The 25,530-nt window shown below is 33.6% G+C and overlaps 1 protein-coding gene across 1 annotated transcript in view; it reads right to left on the reverse strand.

The window, feature by feature from the left end:
- Positions 1–25,530, reverse strand: part of CHD1 (chromodomain helicase DNA binding protein 1) — a 74,894-nt gene that overhangs the window by 13,259 nt on the left and 36,105 nt on the right. Inside the window, exons 14-32 of the mRNA XM_060143328.1 lie at positions 24,516–24,706; positions 23,609–23,797; positions 22,131–22,293; positions 21,120–21,272; positions 19,356–19,427; positions 18,751–18,900; positions 16,056–16,204; positions 15,591–15,687; positions 15,376–15,471; positions 13,502–13,678; positions 10,637–10,797; positions 9,307–9,348; positions 8,485–8,615; positions 7,424–7,562; positions 7,050–7,200; positions 5,604–5,726; positions 4,463–4,591; positions 3,736–3,999; positions 3,249–3,389 (exon numbers count right to left, since the gene is read on the reverse strand). Of these exons, the coding sequence (XP_059999311.1) occupies positions 3,249–3,389; positions 3,736–3,999; positions 4,463–4,591; positions 5,604–5,726; positions 7,050–7,200; positions 7,424–7,562; positions 8,485–8,615; positions 9,307–9,348; positions 10,637–10,797; positions 13,502–13,678; positions 15,376–15,471; positions 15,591–15,687; positions 16,056–16,204; positions 18,751–18,900; positions 19,356–19,427; positions 21,120–21,272; positions 22,131–22,293; positions 23,609–23,797; positions 24,516–24,706 (2,718 nt within the window). The remainder of the gene's footprint in view (positions 1–3,248; positions 3,390–3,735; positions 4,000–4,462; positions 4,592–5,603; positions 5,727–7,049; positions 7,201–7,423; positions 7,563–8,484; positions 8,616–9,306; positions 9,349–10,636; positions 10,798–13,501; positions 13,679–15,375; positions 15,472–15,590; positions 15,688–16,055; positions 16,205–18,750; positions 18,901–19,355; positions 19,428–21,119; positions 21,273–22,130; positions 22,294–23,608; positions 23,798–24,515; positions 24,707–25,530) is intronic.

Raw genomic sequence — 25,530 nt, forward strand, 5'->3', positions numbered from 1 at the left:
CAACTACAGACAATATATTTAGTTGACCCAATGCCACCATTTATTTACATCACTGCTGTGAAGGGCCTTTCTTATTATCAATTAAGTGTCTATATTATATGTGCAAATTTGTTTATGAGTACTTTATTCTGTTTTATTGACCTATTTCTCCAAATCAGTTGGGAAACTTTCCATTTTGTCAGGAATAATTTAACACTGGAATCATTTATTCTTTAGTTAAAATTAGAACTCAGCCAAGCCTAATGTCTTCTTTAAAAAAGGGAAAATTTAAATTTCCTTTCTAATTTTTAGGGTTACGCATATTTGTTCTCTACATTTTCTGTTTCTTGTTCAATTTTCTAGTTTATATTCTGCTAGAAAATTATTTATTCAACATATGTAGGCTGGATACATACTATATTCTAGGCGTTGTTCTAGACCCAGAAAACAGAGTGGTAAATAAAACAGAGACCCTGCTTTTATGGAACCTGTAGTCTAGTAGGAGAATAGAGCCAATAAGTAAACAAGACATAGTGTTTAAGATGGTGACAACCATGATAAAAAAATAAATAAAGCAAGAAAGAACAGGGAGCTTTCTACCTTACTTAAGCTTTCAGAGAAGGGTGATGCTTGAGCAGGTATCTAAAGAAAATGAAGGAGTAAGCCATTTCAAGCAGAGGGAAGAGCAAGTAAAAATGTCCTATAACTTGTCTGACATGTTCAAGGGAACAGTATGAATTCCAGTGTCGCTGGAACCAAGTGAGTCAGGCAAACAGCAGGAGATGATGGGAGTAAACCATATGCTGTATCTTTTAGACTATTGTTATGAATCTTTTATCCTGAACGAGAGGGAAAGCCATTCAAGGGTTTTAAACAGAAAAGTAACAAGGGGTGACTTTATTATCCCTGTAACAGTTATTGTCGGTCTGGGCTGCTGTGTGGAGTACAAACTGGGGTATGAAAAGGGTATAGGGTGAGATGCGAAGGGTGAAAGCAGTGAGAACAGCTATGAAGCTATTGAAATAATCTAGGAAAGAGATGGCTGTGGCTTGAACCAGTGTGTTAGAGCCAATATGATTTACTCATTGAATGTGAGTGGAGGAAAAAGAGAGGAATTGATGACTAAAATCTATGCTAAGGTCAAGGCCTAAAGATGGGAACTGGAGCAATGATAACTAATGTTTATAAAGCACTTATTAGGTACCAGAGGCTGTGTGTTCATTGCTTTAAATTTGATTCTGACAATAGACCTTTGCAATACCATTCCCTCTATTTTATAGAAAAAGAAATTGAAGCTTAGAATGAAATGACATCTGTGAAACCCAGTTTTGACCTCAAACACTTTCTTGACTGCTAAATTATACTGCTATCTAGGAAGACAGATCAATAAGACACAAGAAAATCAAGAGATGCTAAATGAGGCAAAGATGTCAAGGAAAATGAAGACTGGGAAAAGACCAGTGAATTTCTTAATAATCAGAGCTATTCCCGAATACAATAAAATGTATATACCAAGAAATTTTTTTTTTTTTGCCGTAGGCAGGCATCTCACTGCCGTGGCCTCTCCCGCTGCAGAGCACAGGCTCCGGACGTGCAGGCTCAGCGGCCATGGCCCACGGGCCCAGCTGCTCTGCGGCATGTGGGATCCTCCCAGGCCGGGGCACGAACCCGCGTCCCCTGCATTGGCAGGCGGAATCTCAACCACTATGCCACCAGGAAAGCCCCCAAGAAAATCTTAATCATACAAGCTCAGAAAATCTGGAGTCCATGTTTAAAACTATTCCATTATTCCTTTCCATAATACAAGAGATTTTAAATCATTTATGAAGGTTAATGAAGAAGAAATTCATGCACTGGGCACAAAAGAAAACTTTCCATTTCATCAGTTATATGAACAAGTCAGATGGCTAAGGAGGAAATGTGGGCAAAGAAGAGGCAAGAGGTGCAATTTCACTTACCTCAGTAATGGAGCACATAGTGTAGGGGAAGCAGTTCAGAAGAGTTCAGTGTTTTCACCTCAGAAAAGCAAAAGCACACCATCACCCATTCCCACCCAATACAGAGGGGGTAAAAAACAAAAACAATAGAAAATGGATAGAGAGGCTAGATTAAGATCTAGGCCATAAATAGAAAGGTTAGCCTTAAAAGTTGCTAAGGAATCACAACATGTGAACCTGGAGAAAAGATAAAAATGAAAGTCAAGAGATAAGATATATGTTCATTCAAGTAAGTAAGATGGAAGACAGGAGCTGCAACAGCTTACTTGGGAATGTCCCCAATATTCTCAGAGATTAGAGGGATGTAAACAGCCAAAAGTGAGGAGGACAAGAAAACTGTGGCAGGAACTATGTTATTTAAAGAGCATATCTGGAACTATATTAGGGCATGTAATGGAATCAGTAGGAAATGAATAAATGCGTTCTCAGTCTTAATATCATCTAGTCAGAGTACACAATAGGAGAAAATGGGACATGAAGATGAGCTGGGGATCTAAAAGGATGTAGTAGGTCGAACACAAATATAATTTTAGAAGGTGAAAATTTCCATCTTTCAAGTATAGCATTTGATTAGTATCAGTGATAAAACTGACTTAAGATTACACCCATAAGATTATTTGCGTTCCTGAATATATACAGCAAATAAACCCTTTGGAGAAAGGCCAAGATAGATTCTCCCTGACTCTGATGAATATAAAAGCATGGTAGCATGTAAAACCAGTAATATTTTAGACCAGTGTTCCTCAAAGTGTGGTCTATGAACCTGTGTTAGTCCAAAGCAGGATAGGTACAGAAATTTTAGAAACCTTTATATCAGTTTGACAGTGCAAATTTATACCTACTGAATCTAGTAATACAACACCAGGGCTTATATTTTATATTCTTTTCTTCCTAATTTCATTTTTATTTTATTTTCTAAAAACACTGGTCTGTAGAAGATTAGAAAAGAAGGGTCCTTCACTGTAGATAAAAAGCACTGTTATATGGATAATAGGCTCAGGAATTGAAAAGTTTAAAATTCTAAAGTTGGAGGAAAAAAAGTTTATTCCCTAAATACCTCTTCTTAAAATCTTTAATTTATGAAGAAGTTTTTCTAGGTTGATTCTAAATTTAGGATACCTTTCAAAATTTAAATCTATTGCTTTTGTCAGCTTGAACTGCAATGCTATCAAATTCAAACACATTTCTAAAGTTAAAGTTTTAAAAGATGAATATAAATTAAATAAAATGCTATATGAATTATTCCTAATAACCAGAAACTTTACTACTTACTATGCTGAATGTCTTCTGATCTAGCTCTTCAGATTCTTCAGCTATGGGAACTGGTTCACCACTTGCAGTGATATGAACTGGAGCATCCGACACTGAAGATTTCTTAGATCTTTCCTTGCTATCAGACTTGGATTCACTCAACTGATGAAAAAAAAACACAACAACAAAGGCAAAAATGATTAACACTTCCAGAAGAATTACGGTCCCATTTTATTCTATAAAGTTTACTCACATTTAACATTCTTATCTATTTGATCTTTCCCCCATTTTATTTGGGGAAACCAAAAATAAAGCTATTCTGTAACATTATTTATTAGGTAAGGCATCAAAAAGGATTCAAACCTGTTCTTCTCCTCTACTAGATACCCATATGCATTTTTAAAGAACTCAGTTATTGAGACTAATTGGGCTGACAGACAATTTATTCTCCTAAACTGTAAATATGCTGTTGTGTCACTTTCTAAGTTTTATATTATGATTTGCATACCTTTTCTTCCTTTATGTCTTTTTCTTTCTGTATAGCTTCTTTTACTTTGTTTTCTCTTTTCTCTTTAAAATCTTTTTCCTTTATATCTTTCTTATCCTCTTTTTCTTTTATCTCCCTTTTAAGTTCTCTTTTATTTTCCTTTTCTTTCGCTTCCCTCTTTTCTTCTGGTTCCTTCTTTATACAAACATCTGGCTCAGGTTTTTCTTCACTGTCTCTTTCTGTTTTAACTTTTTTATTTGGATGTTTCACAGAAGTGATCTCATCCTGAAAAGTGCAAGTATGGCCAATGTATTACTAACCAAATCTTGACAAAGACTAATTTATTTTCTTTGCATGACTACGTATTGCATGTATGTGGATTCTGAGAGAAGTAACTCAGAATCCCATTAGTAATGATACATGCAATATTTACCTTCCTATAAAAATTAAGGTAAGCCAATCCCATTCAAAATTCATAACAAAATTAAAGGAGACAGAATGTCTTCAAATGGCAAATGTTTGAAAAGGAAGGACCTTTGCTCTATCCCTGTAGTGAAATATAATATTCTATTGGATGGGTAGAAATTCTGTTCTGTAAATGAGACTACATAGCAAACTATAAAAAAGAACTTCAGTATCTAAAAGTAAAATTTCAAGCCTTACTTCAAACTTCAAATGTAAAGCATACTAAAAATATGCCATGTTCCCTTTCTATATAACAGGTTGCTTTTCTAAAACACATTCTTACCTTATCATCATCTTCATCAGACTTTTCTGAGGGCAGGGGAGAAGAATCGCTCTTTACTTCCTCTTTCATTTTTATAGACTTCATTGCTTTATTCTTCTTAGCTCTTACTTTCCTCCTTTTTGAACCTCCCTAAAAATAATTATTTTTATTCTAACCAACCCCACAGATTCCATTAAAAAAAAATCTTAAATACCACATCTATAAAGCTAAAGAACACACACTCCAACTCAATCCTTAATCTGCTGGCACTAAGCTACACCAATCTTAGAAAGTTATTATCAACAAAAGTGATATAACTTAATGAATCAAGTACAAATTAATGTGAATAAATGCTAACCAACTGTAATTATTTCTTAAAAAAAAAAAGAGAAATAGGAGGGTTGTTCACCTTCCTAAATTATTATTATCTTCAACTAAATCCAATGTCACCAGAGATAGCCTTAGAAATTTTTTGTTTGTTTGTTTGTTTTGCGGTACACGGGCCTCTCACTGTTGGGGCCTCTCCCGTTGCGGAGCACAGGCTCCGGACGCACAGGCTCAGCGGCCATGGCTCACGGGCCCAGCCACTCCGCGGCATGCGGGATCTTCCCGGACGGGGGCACAAACCCGTGTCCCCTGAATCGGCAGGCGGACTCTCAACCACTGCACCACCAGGGAAGCCCAGAAATTATTTTTAATAATACACAGGTAGTTATTGACACTGTGGTCACAGGTAAACTTTCAAGGGTTGCTTTAGTTTCCAATCACCTCTGTTTTAGTGTCTTTTTCCTTCTTTTGTGAAATGCCCTCATAAATAAGCTTGGTGATCTTTAATGCTATTCCTTAAGCTGCCCAATGTCTCCAAATGAAACAATAATGGAAGCCTGTCCTCTCAAAAAGCACTCCACTCTACTCCAAAAGTTGCTCCCACTCTCTTTCTAAATACTAGGAAAATACAGATCCCATTCTGAAAGACAGGACTCACTAGAGGTTTAACATGAATGCTGAGATCATTTAAGGCAAAATATTACCATATTCAAATAAAGCTAAATTACAGATAAACATACTGATGAGCCCATGGTAACCACGGGTGTCTAGGGTGATCAGAAAACTAGATTTATCTTATTCAAAAGTAAATGCTCTTAAGCATATGTTAACTTACTGCACCAGAAAGCCTCTGAGCTTCTTTTCTTGCAAGATCTTTACTAAGTAATTTGATGAGGTAGTCCGCACGTGTCTGTAACTGTTTTGCTTGTGGTTTTTTATCAGGATCATCTGGAAGAATCTGAAAAGCAATTAATTTTTTCATCTTGTCTTTAATAAATAACATGAGAAATAATAATCATTGTTTAAAAAAGGGTTACTCATTTAAAAACTATATATAATTCACTAACAAGTTACAACTCTTAAAATCTGTAGGAATAAACAGCTTAAAATGCAAAATACATTTTTTATAGCTATGCCACAAAGATTCAATTTATCTGGGAATGAATTCTAAATACATGAGAAAAATATCCCTCTATTCAAAATGAGACTACACAGTATGAGGTTAGAAATTTCTTTCAAATATATAATGGTGTATTGGCATTCAGTGTTATTAAACATCATAGTATTCTTAGATTTCCTTCCTTCTCAACAGTATATTTTAAGTATAAAGTATACAAAAATTCCTAGAATATAAAGTATCATCTATCAGAACTTCCAGGGTAGCGCAGTGGTTAAAAATCCGCCTGCCAGTGCAGGAGACATAGGTTTTCATCCCTGGTCCAGGAAGATCCCACATGCTGCGGAGCAACTAAGCTCGTGCACCGCAACTATTGAGCCTGTGTACCACAACTACCGAAGCCTGTGTGCCTAGAACCCGTGCTCCGCAACAAGAGAAGCCACCACAATGAGAAGCCCGCGCACCACAATGAAGAGTAGCCCCCGCTCGCTGCAACTAGAGAAAACCCGTGCGCAGCAATGAAGACCCAACACAGCCAAAAATAAAAAATTAATTAAAAAAAAAGTATCATTCATGTAGAAGATGACCCAAAGCATGTACTGTGAGGAAACTCTTACAATGAAAACATAAACTAATTTTGTTTTACAGTAGCAAATGACAAATATCTGAAGGTTCCCACTTGTCCATGAAGAAGTAAAATATAAAAAGATAAATGATAAGCATAGGGCAATGCTTCCAATGTTTTCCATTCTAGGCAAAGAAATGATTATAATAACTAGTGTGGTGGCATCAAATCACCGAGACACCTAAACAAACACTGTTTGTTATTTTAAAAAAATATATAAACACACACACATAAAAAACAATCCTCTTTTGCTTTTGAATAACATAACTGAATGACAGGTTTACTTTTAACCTGATACTATGAAGAAAAATATACCTATGCCTTAATAACAAAAATGTAATTTCAGAGGTAAAGCAGAATCTAGAGATCATTTAAATTCAATCCCTTCATGAAAACCAGATTCCAAAGAAGCCAAGGTCACACAGCTAACTAGAGCCATGGTTTCCTGACTCCCAGTTGAGCTTATTTCTAACATAATTTGAAAGCAAAAAATTCAATTTAACATCAGCGGTCAACAGAATCAAGAAATATTTAAGTACCTTGTGTGTCAGACTGAGGTCAGGATCCATTTTAATCATTTCCCAGCTTCCATATCCATATTCGTAGATACCAATTAACAAATTGGAATCATCTTCTTTGCCCCAGTCTATATCAAAATGAGCTGCCTTCGTGTGGCATGGGATGATATACCTATCATTAAAGTTAACAGCCACTGTCAAGTTATAATTGCCTTATTAAAAATTAATTTTGAAAAACATATATGAGTCATTACAACTTCTAAATACTATGCTTTTAGTTTTAAAAACATTTTATTCAAATTGGCCAATGGCATAAAAAACATTTTTAACATACATTCATATCCAAATTATTGAATAACAACAAATATTTTACAATGGTAAAGTAAAAAACTCACTGCTTTCTTTCTTCTGGGTCTGAAGGAATGGATTTGTGCAACGGTATTAATTCTTCTTCATGGGAGATGACTAGCTTGGCATTCACTTGTACTCCTGATATTCGGAATGTTGGACCCTTTACTTTTCCAAGTCTACCACCTTATTTGGAAAAGAATATTAAAAAGTATAAACTATATACTACGAAACGCAAAGCAAAATATGTTATTACTTATATAAATAAGTACTATTTACCTATATTTTATTGTATTTATTTATTTATTTATTTTTTGCGCTATGCGGGCCTCTCACTGTTGTGGCCTCTCCCGTTGCGGAGCACAGGCTCCGGACGCGCAGGCTCAGTGGCCATGGCTCACGGGCCCAGCCGCTCCACAGCATGTGGGATCTTCCCGGACCGGGGCACGAATCCGTGTGCCCTGCATCAGCAGGCGGACTCTCAACCACTGTGCCACCAGGGAAGCCCCTACCTATATTTTAAAGTATTACTTATTTGTGTTAAGGGGAGGCTTGCTGGCAAACCCTAAATTTCACTCGAGATTTTTCAGTACATACTACTGATTATAATATAGCACATGAAGATTCAGAAAAAGCATTTCATGTACTTTAGCAAATGCATAAGATACATCAATCTATTAATATGTCAGCCTTTCTAAATAAGAGTTCCAGAATGATTTTTTTCAGTACATATAATTACTGAATCTTATCTATTTTTATTTAGATAGATGAATTACAAAATAAGTATAAAGTAACTAGGCTAAAACCATTATCACATGTGTATACTTATAATATCTCATCTATACTAAAAATATAGTACAACTAACAATAATTCCTGATGTTACCTCCCAGCCAGAAAATATACCAGGCAGATGGATTCTACTGCCTTCAATGATATAATTCTGCTGCCCATTTTCTCTTACCCAGAAATGGCCTTGCTTTGTTTTATAAAGCATCTTTTAAGACTAATGAATAGGTAACTTAAGATATAATACCTAACTAACTCAATAAAAGCATATTTTGAAATTTCCATTTACCTCTCTTTAAATCACTTTCATTTTAGTATTACCTGTTCGTTCTGTTCCTGAAGAATTGTCCTTTAAAGCTTTAATGCAACCATTATGTACCAATTCTCCTAGTCGTCTTAGGTCTGTCTCTGACTTATCAACTAATTCAGCATCTCGAGCAATTGCATCTAATCTATAATAAAATAATACAATTTTCAGGTAAATATGCAGAATAAAATGGAGCCATTTAAGACATATTATAAGAGTAAAGTTCTATAATTTTTTAATTTCTATACACTGAGAAAATATGAATAATAAATGTTCAAAACATCTTTTTCATCATCTAACATAATTATGTAAGTATTTCATTGTAACTTCATGCAAGTCATCTCAAAATAAAACAGAAAATATCTCTATTTTAAGATGGAATTTTGGGGAGAAAAATAGAATTAAACCAATTTGAGTCTCTGCCACTCTATAATTAAGATAGTGGTTATAGCAGTTATTGAGAATAACCGTTAAATAAAATTGGTCTTTAAGTCAGAGGCTAGGTTAGCAACTTAGCTTCTCTACAGATGAATCTGCTATTTTATAAGCTTGTGATGAAAAGGTAAGAAAAAGCATTTGAAAAGTAGCTTACAATTATAAAAATGCAAATGTTTTACAGGCCATGTATTTTATAGAAAACTTCATTTGTAGATAAAACTTTAGACACTAGAAAGGATTAAGGATAGTACAAAAAGCTTTCAAAAATCTATCTGAAATTTGCTTTCTACAGGTTAACTTTATAAAAACCTTTTACAGCAAATTTAACAATAGTATAAATAAAGCTGACAGCATGTGATACATTCTATAATTCTACTGAGAATGACAGATGTATTTACCTTTCCAGAGGGCCACCAAATTTCTTGTAACTCTTGATAAACCTAACAGAAAATAATTGTTTGATTTAAATGTGGGCTTCACTATTCGTTAAAAAATAGATATAAATATATAGAAATAATACTTGTTAGTGTAGAAATTCAAGGCACTGTTACTAACAAAAATGAATAAACTATGCTAGAATCAAAACATTAAGATAAACCAAGTAAGACAAGATATATTTTTTAACACCCAGGATGATGTTTAGAAACTAATATAAATAAAACAGAAGCTAAATTTTATTTTAGAAATTATTTTTTCCACAAGACAAAAAAGGTTCAAGGCTACCAGAGGAAGTGTCTCCAGAATTATCAATTACATTACACCTCCTCACATTTCAAGTGTAGATAAAAGTTTACTGAATATAGCTTTAATTCAGATGTATGGTATTATACCAACAATGGAAAAATAAATATTACTTAAGCACAAAGCTACCCAAGTGGTTGATGGATGAGGGAAAATATCCAGGAGAAGTAGAAGTTGAAATGCCTCTTCAACTAGAGACAGAAAGTCCAACAAATCAGGTGGTCATAAAAGTACCCTAAACAAAATCTAACAATATATTTAGTTTTCTGGTAGAAAAAAATGAGGAAGAACTTTATTAGTCAGGTCTATGATTTAAAAGAAAAGAGTTACAGTGGCTTGAAAGAAACAACAAACTCTCAAAATACAACAACGAACAACCTTTCACAAATTTCATATGCAAAAATATTACATAAACAAAGTAAGCTGCTATCCCATTCCCCTTAAAATAAATTTGTATATATGAACAAACATATTTTGAAAGAAAACTACAATTTATCCTGCCTGGCCAATCTTACCTCAACTCCTATTTGGACATATCAGAAACACTTTTAACATGGTGAGTTTCAAAAAACCAATCACCTCTGTGTAAAAAAACTAGAAAAATATGGAACTAAATTACTCCCATGTAAAGAGTAATGTTGGGAGTCATAAATACAGTCAGAATTTTTAATAAATAATCTAATGTACTGAAATATACATTCATTATTCAAAAGGGCCACTATTCTGAACCACATTAATAAAACCAAAATAATTTAGCAGTCTAAATAGAGTACCAATAAATAACACAGCAAAGATTAATGCCAAACTCATTTTTTACCCATAGTTATAAAGAACAACCAAAAGCAGAACCACCCAATCCCTACACAATTATCATATATTTGCCTCCTCTAAAACTTACATCTTAATCTTTAAAATTTATGGAATTTGTTTTAATTTCACCCCCTACTAAAAGCAAGTTGAAGTAAAAATGGTCTTATGTCATCTTACCGCCGAATTTCTGCATCACTAAATCCTTTAATATTTTCCCGAGGGATAGTTCGTGGTCTTCCACGTTTCTTTGGCCTTTTCCGTTCTGAGACTGAATCACTATCAGATCCAGAGTATCTCCTACTTCTACTGCGCCTCCCTTCACTTCCATTGAAACTAATCTGGAATTTGAAAATAAAATTTTGCCCAAGTTTAGGTAAAGCAGGCTTCTATGTTAAGGGCAAAGAAAACATTATAAAAGATTGACAAAATTAACAAATATGTATCAAAAATATTCTATAAACAAAATTAAAAAGCAAACAAAACAGAAAAAATAGCACATTAATGACAAAGAGTTATTAAGAGCCTTAACACTTAAAACATTCTCATAAATCAGGAAAATATCCATTGTCCTTTTGTAAAAATATATGAAAGGTTATTAAAAAGCAATCAAATAACATAAACACAGAATTATACAACCTCATTGGTATATTTCTTAAAATGTGAATTAAAGTTACAATGAAATGTAATTCTTTCTTTAATCCATCAACTTGACCAATGCTAACTAAGCAATAATAGCCAATACTGGTACTGGTATAGAATAACAGTCAAACATCTCTGGTGTGTATTTAAACTGGGACAGAGGGCAGTTTGGCAATATTGCATCAAACGTCTTAAAATTTATCGTTCTGCTGACCCAGCAACATCCCTATTAGGCATTTTTCTTGATATCAGAAATGTAAACGAACACTGGCCAAGTCATTTTTATCATATAAAAAAAAATGCAAACAATCTAAATGTTCATCAAAAAAATATCAAATAATCTATACAATAGAAAGCTGAAAAGCCATTAAAAATTTTGTAGAATGACTAACACTCATTATATACTGTCAAAAGGAAGAAAGCAGGTCCCAAATTAATGACTCCAATTAAACCTGGCAAATGATATGTATTAAAAAAATACTAGAATTATGTATACTATATACTATAATAATATTATTACTATGATATCTCTGAGTGGACAGATACTCTTCCTGCAAGTCTTTGGAGTTCTTCCAAAGCCTCAGTACATATTCTGAATCCCTAATATGCTGAAAACTAATTGAAAGTCAATGATGGTATTTAGTTCTTATTTGTTCTAACCTTCTCCCATCCTTTCACTAGATCTAATATAATGCTGTGCTTCCCTTGCACTATAAAAAGAAACCACTAAGGGGTTTGCAGAAATAAACACAAACAAGAAACTACACAAACAATTACTCTCAGGCCAAACACAAATTACTGGGCTCCATTTCTGCCTGGGATGTAAAAGTTGGTATGCTGCTCCTGCCCTAACAACAAATCTAATCTACAAAATCATAACTTTTTTTTTTTTTTTTTTTTTTGCTGTTCGCGGGCCTCTCACTGTTGGGGCCTCTCCCGTTGCGGAGCACAGGCTCAGCGGCCATGGCTCACGGGCCCAGCCGCTCCGCGGCATGTGGGATCTTCCCGAACCGGGGCACGAACCCGTGTCCCCTGTATCGGCAGGCGGACTCTCAACCACTGCGCCACCAGGGAAGCCCCAAAATCATAACTTTTATTACACACATCAAAATCACAAGGCAATCTAGTAGTCTAAAATATAAGGAAATAAAGCAGATTATAAGAAGAGATGGAACTTGGACACTGGCTCACTTGTGAAGAGCATGAATGGCAGACATCAAGTACCATTCAAGCAGGAAAGAGGAAAGTCAGCTAACATTTGCTAAAGACTGAGTGTGAGCTACCATAAGAGCAGAAGATCCCTGGGAACCAAAGACACAGGGAGAACCTGTACCCACTCTCAGGCGCTTCTCCACAAACCTCCACCAGCTGCTCATGAGACAAACTGGAAACAGGGCTGGAGATTACAGAAACTTTCCTTCACGGTGAAGGCCTAGAGAAAGAGAGTAGTCACCTTTGAGGGGACAGGCAGAAAGCCTGGCCAGACCCTTCTCACCTACTGAACCAAGGACACAGAAGAAGACCTAATATGGTTGTAGGAAAAGAAAACGAAAACAAAAAACTAGCAGGGCAAGGATTAGGGTAGGGTGGGTTCCTCATTTCCCTCAGACTCAAAATTTAAGGAGATACCAAAAAATTCAGTAATCAGGACAAACCATCTTGTAGTGCAACAGTAGTCTAAAAACAGAAGTTAACGCAAAGAGCTCTAACATTAAAGTTTTTCCTTTTGCCACAGGACCCAATATAGCTTGGCATGGCGCTGCTACCATTATTTAAAAATCTACCATTTTGTTCATTTAGGCCATAAAATAAACACCAACAAATTTCTAAAAATTCAAATCACACAAGGTATGCTCTCTGACCATAAAAGAATTAAACTAGAAATCAATAGCAAAGATACTTGACAAATCTCACAAATATTTGAAAATTAAACAACACACTTCTAAAAAAAACCCTATGGGTCACAGAGGAAGTCACAGAAGATATCGGAAAATATTTTGAAATAAATGAAAATGAGAACACAACAAAAATCAGAATTTAGGAGATTCAGAAAAGGCAGTGCTTAGTGGGAAACTTGCAGCATTAAATGCTAATACTAGAAAAGGAAAGTCTTGATTTAATGATCCAAGCTTACACCTTTAGACACTTAAAGGCCTAGATGGCTTCCCTAACGCTGCCTAACATTTAACGAGAAAATAATAACCTATCCTACACAAACTCTTCCCAAAAATAGAAGAGGAGGGAACACTTTCCAACTCACTTTATGAGACAGGCATTATTAAATCAGATGAAATCATTACTAGGAAAAAAAAAAAAAGCTAAGAATCAATATTTCTCTAAACAAAAAAGTCCAGATGTAAATACTCTTACAATACAGAAATATCTTTTAAATTAAAAAGTCACCTGTTTTGCACAGTTTCTCATTCTGGGGAGCATATAAATTTCTTCAAGTTCCTTTTGTCTTTCTTCTTCTTCTAATCGTCTTCTTTGATCTTCAGGAATGATTTCTTCCCAATTCTTTGAATTTCTTTCAGGTTCCAACTCAATGTCATCCTCATCCATATTTGAAAAGTTGGCAACCTGATAAATTCCAGAATTTTAGCAGAATAAGATTAAAGAAGAACTCATCCTTAAATTATATTTTTCTTTTTTAGCGGGAAGGAAGAGGTACACCAGAATAAGATAATATAACTTAAATAGCCTCAGGATAATGAATATGACTATGGGTTAAACCAAATATGACTGCTAAGTTTATTTCTTCATGAGGTCAAAGTAGATCAAACCAAATGACTTCTAAGATTTCTCTTCCAGGAATGATTCTCTTTTGCCTTGCTTATCAACAAAACTATTACCAATAACAGAACTAGAGGAAGTTAACAGAGTAACAACAAAGTAATTTATAGAGTAATATGCTAAATCACCTTCTGCAGAAATTACCACACCAGTCCATTAACTACAAAGTGCTATAGAACAACCCGAAATTCTTATTTTTATTGATCATAAACGAAGTACCTAAAGAGCTAATGACAAGAGACAAGGAGCTCTGAGACCACAGATAAATTTATTTAGGTTCCCTAAGCCCTAGTTTATTCAACTCTGAAAACAGAGGGCTAGTAAGAGCTCACTAACTTTTGTGAGGATTAAGTAAGATAATGCATTTAAAGAACTGTGCAGAGTCTGGTACACAGAAAGCACTCATTAAAGCTAACTGCCAATACTAGTACATTAAAGCTTACAGATAACGGAAAAGACAAGAAAACTATGCTCATGCTATACAAGGAATGAGGCTGAAAATATAGTGCTTATTCTCTCATGTATGCTATCTAAATGTTAATGACAGCCTTAAAGCCAGCTGTGTATGAGTGGCAACTCACTGGTATAATCTGTATTTATTCAAGTTAACGTATCAGTGACTTTTTCAAATTGCCAATTAGTCAAATTAAAAGCAAATAGTATAACAATGTTTAAAAAAACAAAAGTTCATTAGACAATACCCAGAGTGAGTGCCGGTTCCAGAAAACTTTACCTCTCACCAGGATTACTGAAATAGTCTTCTAACTTTTCTTCCTGCTTCAATTCTTGCCCACTACAGTAAATCCTCTGCACTGCAGCCAGAATGATCCTCTGCACTGCAGGCAGGGTGATCCATTAAAATTGCAAAAGTTTCTATTCACTGCTGTGTCTGTGTGTGGCACATTGCAGGTGCACAATAAATATGTGTGAAATGAATGAATGACATTAATTGACCCTTAAAAACCTCAGGTTGTAGGAAATGGCTAGGATATAGAGGAAGCTGCTTCTTTATGCTAAACAACTGGCACACACTTTATGAGGCTGGTTGACTTTAGGACTCCTTGCAACCTTTTAGCCCTCACCTAACCAGGGGTATTTGTCAGTGTTACTGCTTACTTTGCTTACTTTGCCTGATTTGAGTCAAACTTGAAAACTTGAGTTTTCTTAGTTGTGATAATGCTTAAACTAATCTGATGTCAAAAACTGCTCCAATAAAGATTAGCTAAAGTCTTCAGTCATGAAAACGTAACTGTTCATAAATGATTTGGTCCCTTTCAAATCAGGTCACTACTGGTTTGTCAGAATAAGAAAGAAAAATTTTTATACACCATAGCAAATTTTAAGACAAAGATGTTTTTAACATTTTTTAGATCATGCTGATCCTGCTTAAAGAAAGAAAAGATGAATAAAACACTAAATGACAAAAAAAAATCATCCCTTATCAATTTATATAATTATAATGAAAAATTAAAAAAGAAAACTACCTTGAACTGAGAAAGTAATTCATCTCCTACAGTTAAAGGTCCTGGTTCATTTTCATGAGTTTCAGCCCTCTTCAAGATTTCATCTATATCCATTTCCTAAAATAAGAAAGAAATCTTTATTTTAAATATGCTTTATGTTTTAAAATAAATATACTTTACATTTATAGCTTAAAAAATGACACATTTTGAGACAAGTTTGTTTTTGTTTGTTTTACCTGGGGCTCTTGTTCTTCTCCCTCGGGCTCCTTAAAAAGTTCCTCAGCACCAAACTTTAAAATGGCTGATAACTCTTCTTTATTGAAAGGAGTAGAACTAAAATCAGGACAAACAAAAATACTTAACACTAACAGTCACAAATTTAACATTTACATAGCACTTCTATGAGTTATTGACATAGTCACCTTTACAACAGTTAATATGACATAGATAAGTGAAGCATTACTAGTATACTTATTTTAAAACTAAAGAACTTGAAGCTTAGGGTTTTCCCCCAAGATTACAAAACTAGAGTGGTGAAACCATGTACTGAATGTATGCCATTGACTAGAAATTAGCTCAGTGCTTTAAAAAATAACACTAAATATAATACTTCAATGACCTGTTTACACTATGTAACATTTCAGAAAAATGAGTATAGTATGATTCTAAAAGGACTTTTTTTTTTTAAGTAAAGTAACTACCTTGAGGGAGCAGAACCCGTGTGTAATACTGTCTTCCCAGTTGTGTCCATTCGTTGAATCACAAGATGATCTAAAACCATCTTCTTTTTGGCCCTTTCAAGAATATCCTCTTCAACTGATCCCTTTGTAACTAGACGATAAATGTTCACCTGTAAAGATACACACGATGAAACTTAAAAGTGCAGTAAAAAGGATTCGTTTTGCTAATGTTAAATGCCCAAATATCGGTACACAGACTGATGTTCATCTGACGTAAAATTTTCACTGGTCAAAAGCAATATGAAAATTAAAAAATATAAAACTAAGTTTCTTCAGTTTAAAGACTGAGAGTATGTCCTTCCTTCTTACATTTTGGTTAATAGATTTTATTTGCTTCATTTTCTTTTTATAAAGGAATGACAGTAATTTTTAAATTATCTTTTAGCTGGGAAGGAGGGGGAATGGTAATAAACTTATGACAATCTTATACCAGTTCCCTTAATTCTGATTAATGTTTCATCATTCCAATAATCCAAAATTCCACAAATCACCTGCCAAGTTAATGATGAAGCCCTGCCATTAAAAAAAAAGAAAAAGTTTTCCAAAATAGACAAAAATTGATGTGTAGTAATTCTGCCCTACTTCTCAAAGTCAGTGGTTCTATATCAAACAATACCACCATATAGGGATATTATGAAAATTTATGGAAACATTTTTAGTTTTCAGTGATTAGGTGGGCTTACCAGCATTTAGAGCATAGGGACCTGGGATACCAGGCATTCTTCATTAAACTGGACATTTTGGCTCAATGAAAAATTATCCTGTGCCTTTTGAGTCTTCCAAATGATTTTTAAAAACCGTTCTAAATTATCATGAGTCTAAATTATAACTGTTTTAATATAAACATGAAGCGTTTTACAAAGTTACAATACACACTAATTTTTTCAGGATTGGAACTACTGTATAAATCAGTAGATAACTGGATATTGTATTATTTGCATCTTTATCAAAAGTTATTTCTAAACATTTATAGTATTGGGTCACCAATAAAACTCATCTGTATTAGTAACCTACAACTACTCAGTTTGTAGTTGCTGCATGCAAATATTTAAAAGGAGGTCTTAGACTCCTTTGATCAGATTTAGAACCAACTACTACTAAAATAGCAAGTACATGAAGCACAGGAATCTTATATGTCACCAATAATGAAATAGTAAAGAATTTATCTCATTAATAATAAAAATATATTTCATATATATACCTATGTTTAAAAATTTTTGTTAACACAATGGTAAGAAATCTGTATTGCATTATTTTGTGATCTTATTTAGGTATTCATCCCAGAGTTCTACCACACAGCTTTCTATAGTATCTTGTCTTACTGGTTCTTTTCCTAATATGTATCCTCTATTTTCTATCCTGTATTAGAACATGTGGTAGCCAAGGTCTTTAAGTAGTATAAGTGGAATGTTTAGTCTAGCCATGTGTTGAGGATTTCAATATAGGAGGTATCTAGTTCAGTGCAATTAATCACTTTTCTCCATCTCATTCATAATACAGGAATATGCTGTCTTTTCACATATACATTAGGCCCAGCTCACCTGTGAGAATATCCTATTTCCTCACTTTCTCATCTTTGACAGTCTATAATTTGTCTTGGCATGTTGTTATCCCTACTTCAAGTTTCCCTCTCTTTTATAAGAATTATATGAGTAAAACATTTTTTTCCTTTTATATTATGGATTTATTTTTCAGTAGAAAATATGAATGTTTAAAAGTAAATAAAACGTGCCTTTTTGTGCTACTTGCTCATATCTCCTACTTTGAAGAAGTCTGAGAACACTATTGTAGATGGAGGTAAATGAATTAAAAGTACAAGGACCAAGACATCAAAAGGATGACAGATGGTTTTTCTCAAGGGCTATTACAACTGTGCCAGACAGTTGTACAAAACTTATGAGAATGGCTTTTTTGCATGGAGAATCTTGTGAGCACATGGATAAAACACAGCCTAACAAAAAGGAAGCAATGTACTAAGCAAAACTCTTTCAATAGTTAAAATAAGTATATGAAGACATTTTAAAGTTTATATACTGAATGAAGAACATTGTATTCTATAGCTGTAAACTGAATTATGATCAAAAGAGAGTGCACGATCTTATTTAGGCATAGTTTTCTCAGTTCTGTCAGAATTTCCAGGTGATTCTGGTAAATCTGAGTTCCTCAGTACGCTATCTGTTCAATAGCAATATGACTGTTCCAACAATCTTACCAGAAGGATAAACCAAAATCACTTCTAAACACTGTGCATAAAAAAGATTCTAAAAGAGTAAAATAGAGCTTCCCTGATGGTGCTAGAATCCACCTGCCACCGCAGGGGAAATGGGTTCAATCGCTGGTCCGGGAAGATCCCACATGCCACGGAGCAACTAAGACCGTGCATCACAACTACCGAGCCTGTGCTCTAGAGCCTGCGAGCCACAACTACTGAAGCCCGTGTGCCTAGAGCCTGTGCTCCGCAGCAAGAGAAGCCACCGCAATGAGAAGCCCGCGCACCGCAATGAAGTGTAGCCCCCACTTGCCACAACTAGAAAAAGCCTGTGTGCAGCAACGAAGACCCAACACAGCCAAAAGTAAATAAATAAAATAAATTTATTTTTTAAAAACTTAAAAAATATAAAAATAAAAGAGTAAAATAAGAAGAATAAAAAAATACCTGTTTCTTTTGCCCAATTCGATGAGCTCTAGCCTGTGCCTGAAGATCATTTTGTGGATTCCAATCAGAATCAAATATAACAACAGTGTCAGCTGAGGCTAAGTTAATTCCTAAACCTCCAGCTCTTGTGGAAAGCAAAAAGCAGAAATCCTGTAAGGAATTACAAATAGGCACAATTTTAAATTTTTCTAAACTAGGACTGTGAATAATCAATGTGAGAATTTTACAATTGAATTTCTGAATTTAAAAAGTATTTTACCAATAAAACTGAAAGGTAGTTTTAAAACTTACTAATAAAATATATAAACATCTAGCAAAACCAATCAACAAGACTCCAAAATACAAATATATATATGGGAATAATAAACAATTCATAAAGAATTCTAAATCAAAGTGGGCTAATTTATTTTGAAGCAAATCTAACTGTCCTATATTGTAATAGTATTGATACAAAAGGGTAAAATTCCTCAGATTTAACACAGAATACTGATTTAAAAAGCTCACTTGCAAATCGAAACTGGCTACCACCAATAAAAAACTACAAGTTATGTATGACTAAAATAATGACTAAAACAATTTATTTACAATTTTGAAAACATTCATACCTCTGATCCTTCAGCATTAAAATGATCTAGAGCTTGTTTCCTCAGCTCTCCTTTTATTGATCCATCTAATCTCTGGAATAAAACATTAAAATACTGCATTGTAACAGAATCAAAACTTTAAAAAGGAATTAAAATCAATTATGAAATTAAGTATGAAAATGCAGCATCGCTTTTGCTAACACTTGAAGGTACTTATAGGTAGGAAAGCAACGCCCAGGAATTCTGTCTCCAGAATCTGTGCTCTTAACCACTGGAACTACTTTCGCTAAGAGTAAATAATAGCACTGGCTGTCATTTTACCTGAGACCCACCGTAAGAATACATTTTACATGTGAATGAAGTATACAGCTATATGCCCAAAGCAAGTTTCATGACACAATGTACTGTGATATACCCTCATTATTTTATGATTAAAAAAAAAAAGTTGGTACAACCCATTAAACTGATTCCCAGATCCATTAATGGGTTACAGCCCACAGTTTAAAAAACAGTCCAGTGTGGTTATGGAGCAACATATTGACGTCGCCTGAGAACTTAGAAATGCAAATTACTGAGACCCATTTCAGACCTACTGAATCAAAAACTGTGAGAGAGGGATCCAACAAAAGCCCTCTGTTTTAAAGTATGAGAATCACTGATTTGGGGCACCATGGCTCTAGATGAATAGCCCACATTTGAGTATACTGAGTATTCATGGGTGCCTTGGGCAAGTAATTTGCCTTTTTCTCCTTGTAAGTGTCCTTCTCACTAAATGGACATAGGAAGTAGTGTACTTCCTTCATACACAGGATTCAGTTAGAGAACATAGTAAAACACTTAGCACAATGTCTGACATATTGAGTGTTTACTAAATATTACCTAAATAAGAATGTCCAAAATCAAGAAAGTTTTTAAAGTATTATGTTTCTTTTTCACTAAAAATTACAATTAGTAAAACCTTTCACTCTTTCTACTTTTTCCCCTAAATGACTACATGTATCTCAATCAAGTTTATATCACCCAACACCTGCTCTTCATAGCACTTACCAGAGTTGTAACATTACATTTGTAATTACCTACTTAATGGCTATCTCCCACACCAGATTGTAAGCTCCAACAGAGCAGGGATTATGTGTATTGAGGTTCATCATTATAATTCTACTTCTATTTTACTGCCTGTACTAAATATACATCATTTATTAGCTGTATATGCTATGTGTTCGCTATGTTCCAGGTACTGTTCATAAAATTGCTCTAAGGACTAAAGTAAAGTGCTAAGACTGACTCTAATATTAAACACTCATTCATATTAGCTGTAATTATATTGAATGAATTTCAAAATAAATATTGAATAGACGGAATATAAGCCCATTTTGGTCTTTGGTATATTTTCTAAAGTCATGTAAGTTTTACTCAGCAAACTATGCATTAGAATAACTATGAGCTCATAATCTTCAGAATCTGCAACAGTCCTGGCAACATTCACAAGAACTGCTCTCTCTTATCCTTCCTAAGACTAAAGCCTAATACATAAGGCTGCCCCTTAGGATTTGAACACAGGAGAGGAATACAAACTTAAAAGAAAGACTGCTTTGCTATAAGGTCAAGAAGAAAAAAAAAAAGAATGACAAAAATTTTTTTAACAGATCTATTTTCTTACACAGAGTATGATTTATATAAAATCTATTCTTCATTTACAAAAGAATTTCAAAGGTAATTTTGTAGAACACGCCCAGGAATTAGATGAAATTTAAATCAACCAAAAAGACAAAATGAAATGCTTACTTGAAAGGGGAATTGACGATACTTCAAATATTCTGCAAGTATATCTAACATCCGCACCATTTGAGAAAAAATAAGAACTCTATTGCCTCGCTCTCTTAGGCGAATTAACAGTTTGTCAAGAAGAATTAATTTTCCGCTACTACGGATTAAGTGCTATAAGGAAACAATAAATTACAACTGTTATGACGCGTTAAAAGAACTATATCAAATGAAATAAATGCCCAGCAACACCTGTTTAATTATTTTAAATTGAGATTTTAAATTTTCATAATGTTGGAAAGTTTATTTCAGTTTTTGAAATTTTCTAGAAGCTTTATCAATTTGCTCTATGACTTAAGCTAAATTTTCCTTGCCATTTAGCACCTAGGTTTTTGCTGTATTTTCTGGAGACAAAAAAACAAAAGCACTGTTTCACTCTATTTGCCAGTTATTACACCATTTCTCCAAAAATCTTAGCTGAAAAACAATACACTGAAAGAAGCAACAACTAAGTAATCAAAGGTCTTGAAAGAGTGCGAAAATGTATTCTAATTTATATGTATAAGTCACTGATAGCACTTCAAAGCACTACTATGGCTGGATGACAATTGTGCCTTCTTCACACTCTTCATTTGTCTTCCAGAAGTGATAGGAAATGTAAGATCTAAGGTCCAGATGCCCTTCTTAAGACTACCATTTGCCATGTCACGAATTCAGCACAATCACTATTAGTGAATTTTTTCCACAATGAAAAATACACTAAGGGGTTTTTGCTGGATAAAGTGCGACAGTCCATGGTTAGAGAGATCTGTTTTTAGAAAAATGATCAAAATGATTAAATGGATAAATTATAATTTTAAAATCTTTTTATAAAGACTAAAAAATAAGCAGCACCATTATTTAAATATACCATTAACCAAAGAGAACTTCTAGCCAATATATTAAAGCACTGTGCCATTTTCAGTTAAAACTGAAATAAACCTTTCTAGAATTTTGCTTTACCACAAAGTTATAAAATTTTTAAATTCTTACTTGTAAGGCCTCCTGTTTATTATAGAATTCATTATTATCTGGTGGTTTAATGAGGTAGCAATGGTTACAACATTTCTTTAGCTCCATCATAATATTCAAAAAGCCTGAGGTACTGCCCTTGGAACCTTTGCTGAGGGCTTTGTAATTCCTAGTTAATATCCATCTGTTTAGAAAAATGATTATGAAAATGATGTAGCAGAACAATTATCAGGATGAATTCTAAAACCATAAAAAATCAATTAAGTACCAAAGCAAAACTGCACCATTAAGAAGTTCAACTGCATATACAATGGACCAAACTCTGTTCACAAGACTACTGAACCTCATTCATAAGACTCATGAGAACACATAACTTCTTATCCGAACCATTAACTATACAAAGTAAAGGCTTAACATAACATAGTGAATATAGTATATTAATCCCTTACCCCAAAAATTTATTTTTAAAATGGTCAACTGTATTATCTATCTTAACCTTCCTACAAATTTCACTACACTGGGTACCTAATACGTCATGAGGATATCTGGTTTAGCCCCACTGCCTTCTCTAAATTACAGTTACACAATACACATGCGACTTAGAGAAAAATTGTGATTACTTTATTACTGCAAATTATACATAACATTTCCTCTCACCATGATCTAACTTGACTAATATCTTTTATTTTCTTCCTTTTTACAAAGTTAGTCTTCGAAGGGACTTGAAACAATTATATCTGATTTGCCTCAAAATGACAGGAAATAGGGGAAGTGGGGGTGGCTAGAGATAAAATAAGACTGGCTATGAGCTGAAAACCAAGCTGAGTGATGGAGTTTAATATATTACCCTATTCTGCATATGTTTGAAATTTTCCATAATAAAAATGTGAAATTTATATAATAAGTGTATTTTTTAAGTGGATGACACAGATTTGTCATAAAATATGTTTCTGAGAATTCAAATGCATGTAGCAGTGCATTTTATGCAATTAAATGTTTAAATAGATATTAGGACACATATTTCTTTTTGATTCTTTGAAGTGTTACTATATAGATCCAACATACATAATTTATACAAAATATGATTATTAACATTCTTCGAAAAGCAGGGGAAGCCTAAAATTTTGTTCTAAGTTTGTTTTTCTGGCTTCTACTTCTATCTGTTAATTATATAATCATCATAATTACATAATAATGCCTTGGTATCATGGCAATCCTAACTTAAAAAGAAACCCTCCATAATGTAACAGTACAAAATAGAGAAAAACAATTAATGATGTGTTATAAGATGAATTATTTAGTCTTATGTCACCCATGATCTTGGACATGCCATTAAATCTCTCTGCCTCAATCAATATTCCAATGAATAAACCCATTCTAAAATTCAAGAATTGTTACTGCTCTAAGACCCAAATGGGGCTGGGGGGCACCTGGATGAGAAAAGGACAGGGATTATATACAATTAAATGTTCAGAACATGTGCTCTGTTTACAGCTTACTTGTAATATTGTTTCTGTAAAGCACTCATTTCCATTCTTAAAATCTGTTCAACCTTGGCAGGAAGAGATTTTTCCACATCTTTCTTAACCCTGCGTAACAGAAATGGCTCAAGCTCCTTGTGGAGGCTTGCATAACCATATTCTCTGCCTTTGCCATGTTCTTCTTCAAAATCTTCCCAGGAAGAAAACCTTAAAAATTTAAGCAAATGGAAGAATCACTAAAAGAAGTCAAATTGCATTTGAGATTTTTCAGGATAGTCAGATGTAAACAAAGTACAGATTTTTAGAAAAAAAAAATTAGCTAAAATGAATCACTTCTAATAGCTATCTTTCCAAGAAATCTATTGTATATCTATATAGAGGTAAAATATAAGGAGTTGTTTTATAAATAATTTTTGACTTTCCTTGAGTTAAATAAAGGTGAAATATTTTCAAATATGGGAGTAATTATCAGTAAAATATTTCTCAAAGAAAGTTCTGAATCTATTCAAAGAAAATATGTATGTGAACTTGGACGAGTTGTTTACCCTTACTTATTCTGGTTTCCCTCATTTAGAAAATGGAATTTTCTAAGAGCACCTTGTTACTGTTGTTACTGCTACTGTTAAGTACTAAGAATGATACTATTTCCATTTTTTAAGCAAGGTATATTTTGAACCCAGGCAAAATCAACTGTTGTAATTTATTATATGTGGCTCAAGCTTATTTACAAAATTGGAAAATTAAAGTATTATTTCAAACATGAAATATTCCATCCCATTTCCATTTCTTTTCTTCTTAATAATCCCTGGTCCAATGTTTGGGACAATAAAACCTCATTCTGACCTTATTACCTACACTAATTATTTTCCTGCTAAACTTAGCATACAAAACTAACAGTAACATTGTATATCTCAATTTTTCTTACTTTTCTGGCATAATGAAATGTAGCAAAGACCAGAGCTCTTTGAGGGAGTTTTGCAGAGGAGTTCCAGTGATAAGGAGACGGTGATTGGACTTAAAATCTATTAAAGTTTTATACAGAAGAGAATCATCATTCTTTAATCGATGTGCTTCATCTACACCTATAAATGCCCAATTTAGGCCTCCTAGGAATGCCTTAAAATGAACAGAAAAACATAGTTAATATTTCGAGAGAAACATTAAAATGGGGCAAATTTAAAAACAAACCTATATCTAATATTCAGATGAAAATTATGTATTATTCTAAGATTTATTGGAATCTTCAAATCAAGTAACTCAACATGCAAAATAAAGTTCCTTCCATGACTAACTGAGCCATTAGAAAAACAAAGTATAATATAATAAAATGAAAGTTTTTTTTACCAGCTTACATATTGAAAATAAAACTATAGTATCATTTAAAAATTTTACAGAAGATTTTTAAGCCTAAGCCCAGTAGAAACCTCTATTAATGTTAATTTGGAGAAAATATATTTGGAACAGTGTCTTACTCCAAGTGTAGTTATAATTTACTGTATAATTTTTATGAATTGTATATCTCCAATAATATAAACGTGGGTCTCTGACTTAAAACAGAGACAAACCTGATTCTGCTACTTAATAGTTGCATGACCTTAGGCAAGTTCATTAACTTCCTTGAGAATTGACTTTTCTTCACAATAGGGACAGCAATATATTATAAAATAATTATGAAGAATTAAATAATAGGTATAAAGCATTTACGCAGTGGTAGCATAATCCTGTTAAGTATCTTCCTCCTCTTTAAAGACTTCACAAATCAACAGACACTACACCAAACTAGTTTCATATTCTTTGGCTTGTTTTTACAACACTTTAAAAATGTAAAAATCATTCTTACTTCAAGGATCATAAAAAAAATAAACAGATAAGCCAGATTTGACTCACAGGCTTTAACTTGCTGACCCTTGATTTAAGTTATCTTCTCATCCTATCCACAA

Source organism: Lagenorhynchus albirostris, chromosome 3, assembly GCF_949774975.1.
Source record: "Lagenorhynchus albirostris chromosome 3, mLagAlb1.1, whole genome shotgun sequence".
Classification (NCBI taxonomy): domain Eukaryota; kingdom Metazoa; phylum Chordata; class Mammalia; order Artiodactyla; family Delphinidae; genus Lagenorhynchus; species Lagenorhynchus albirostris.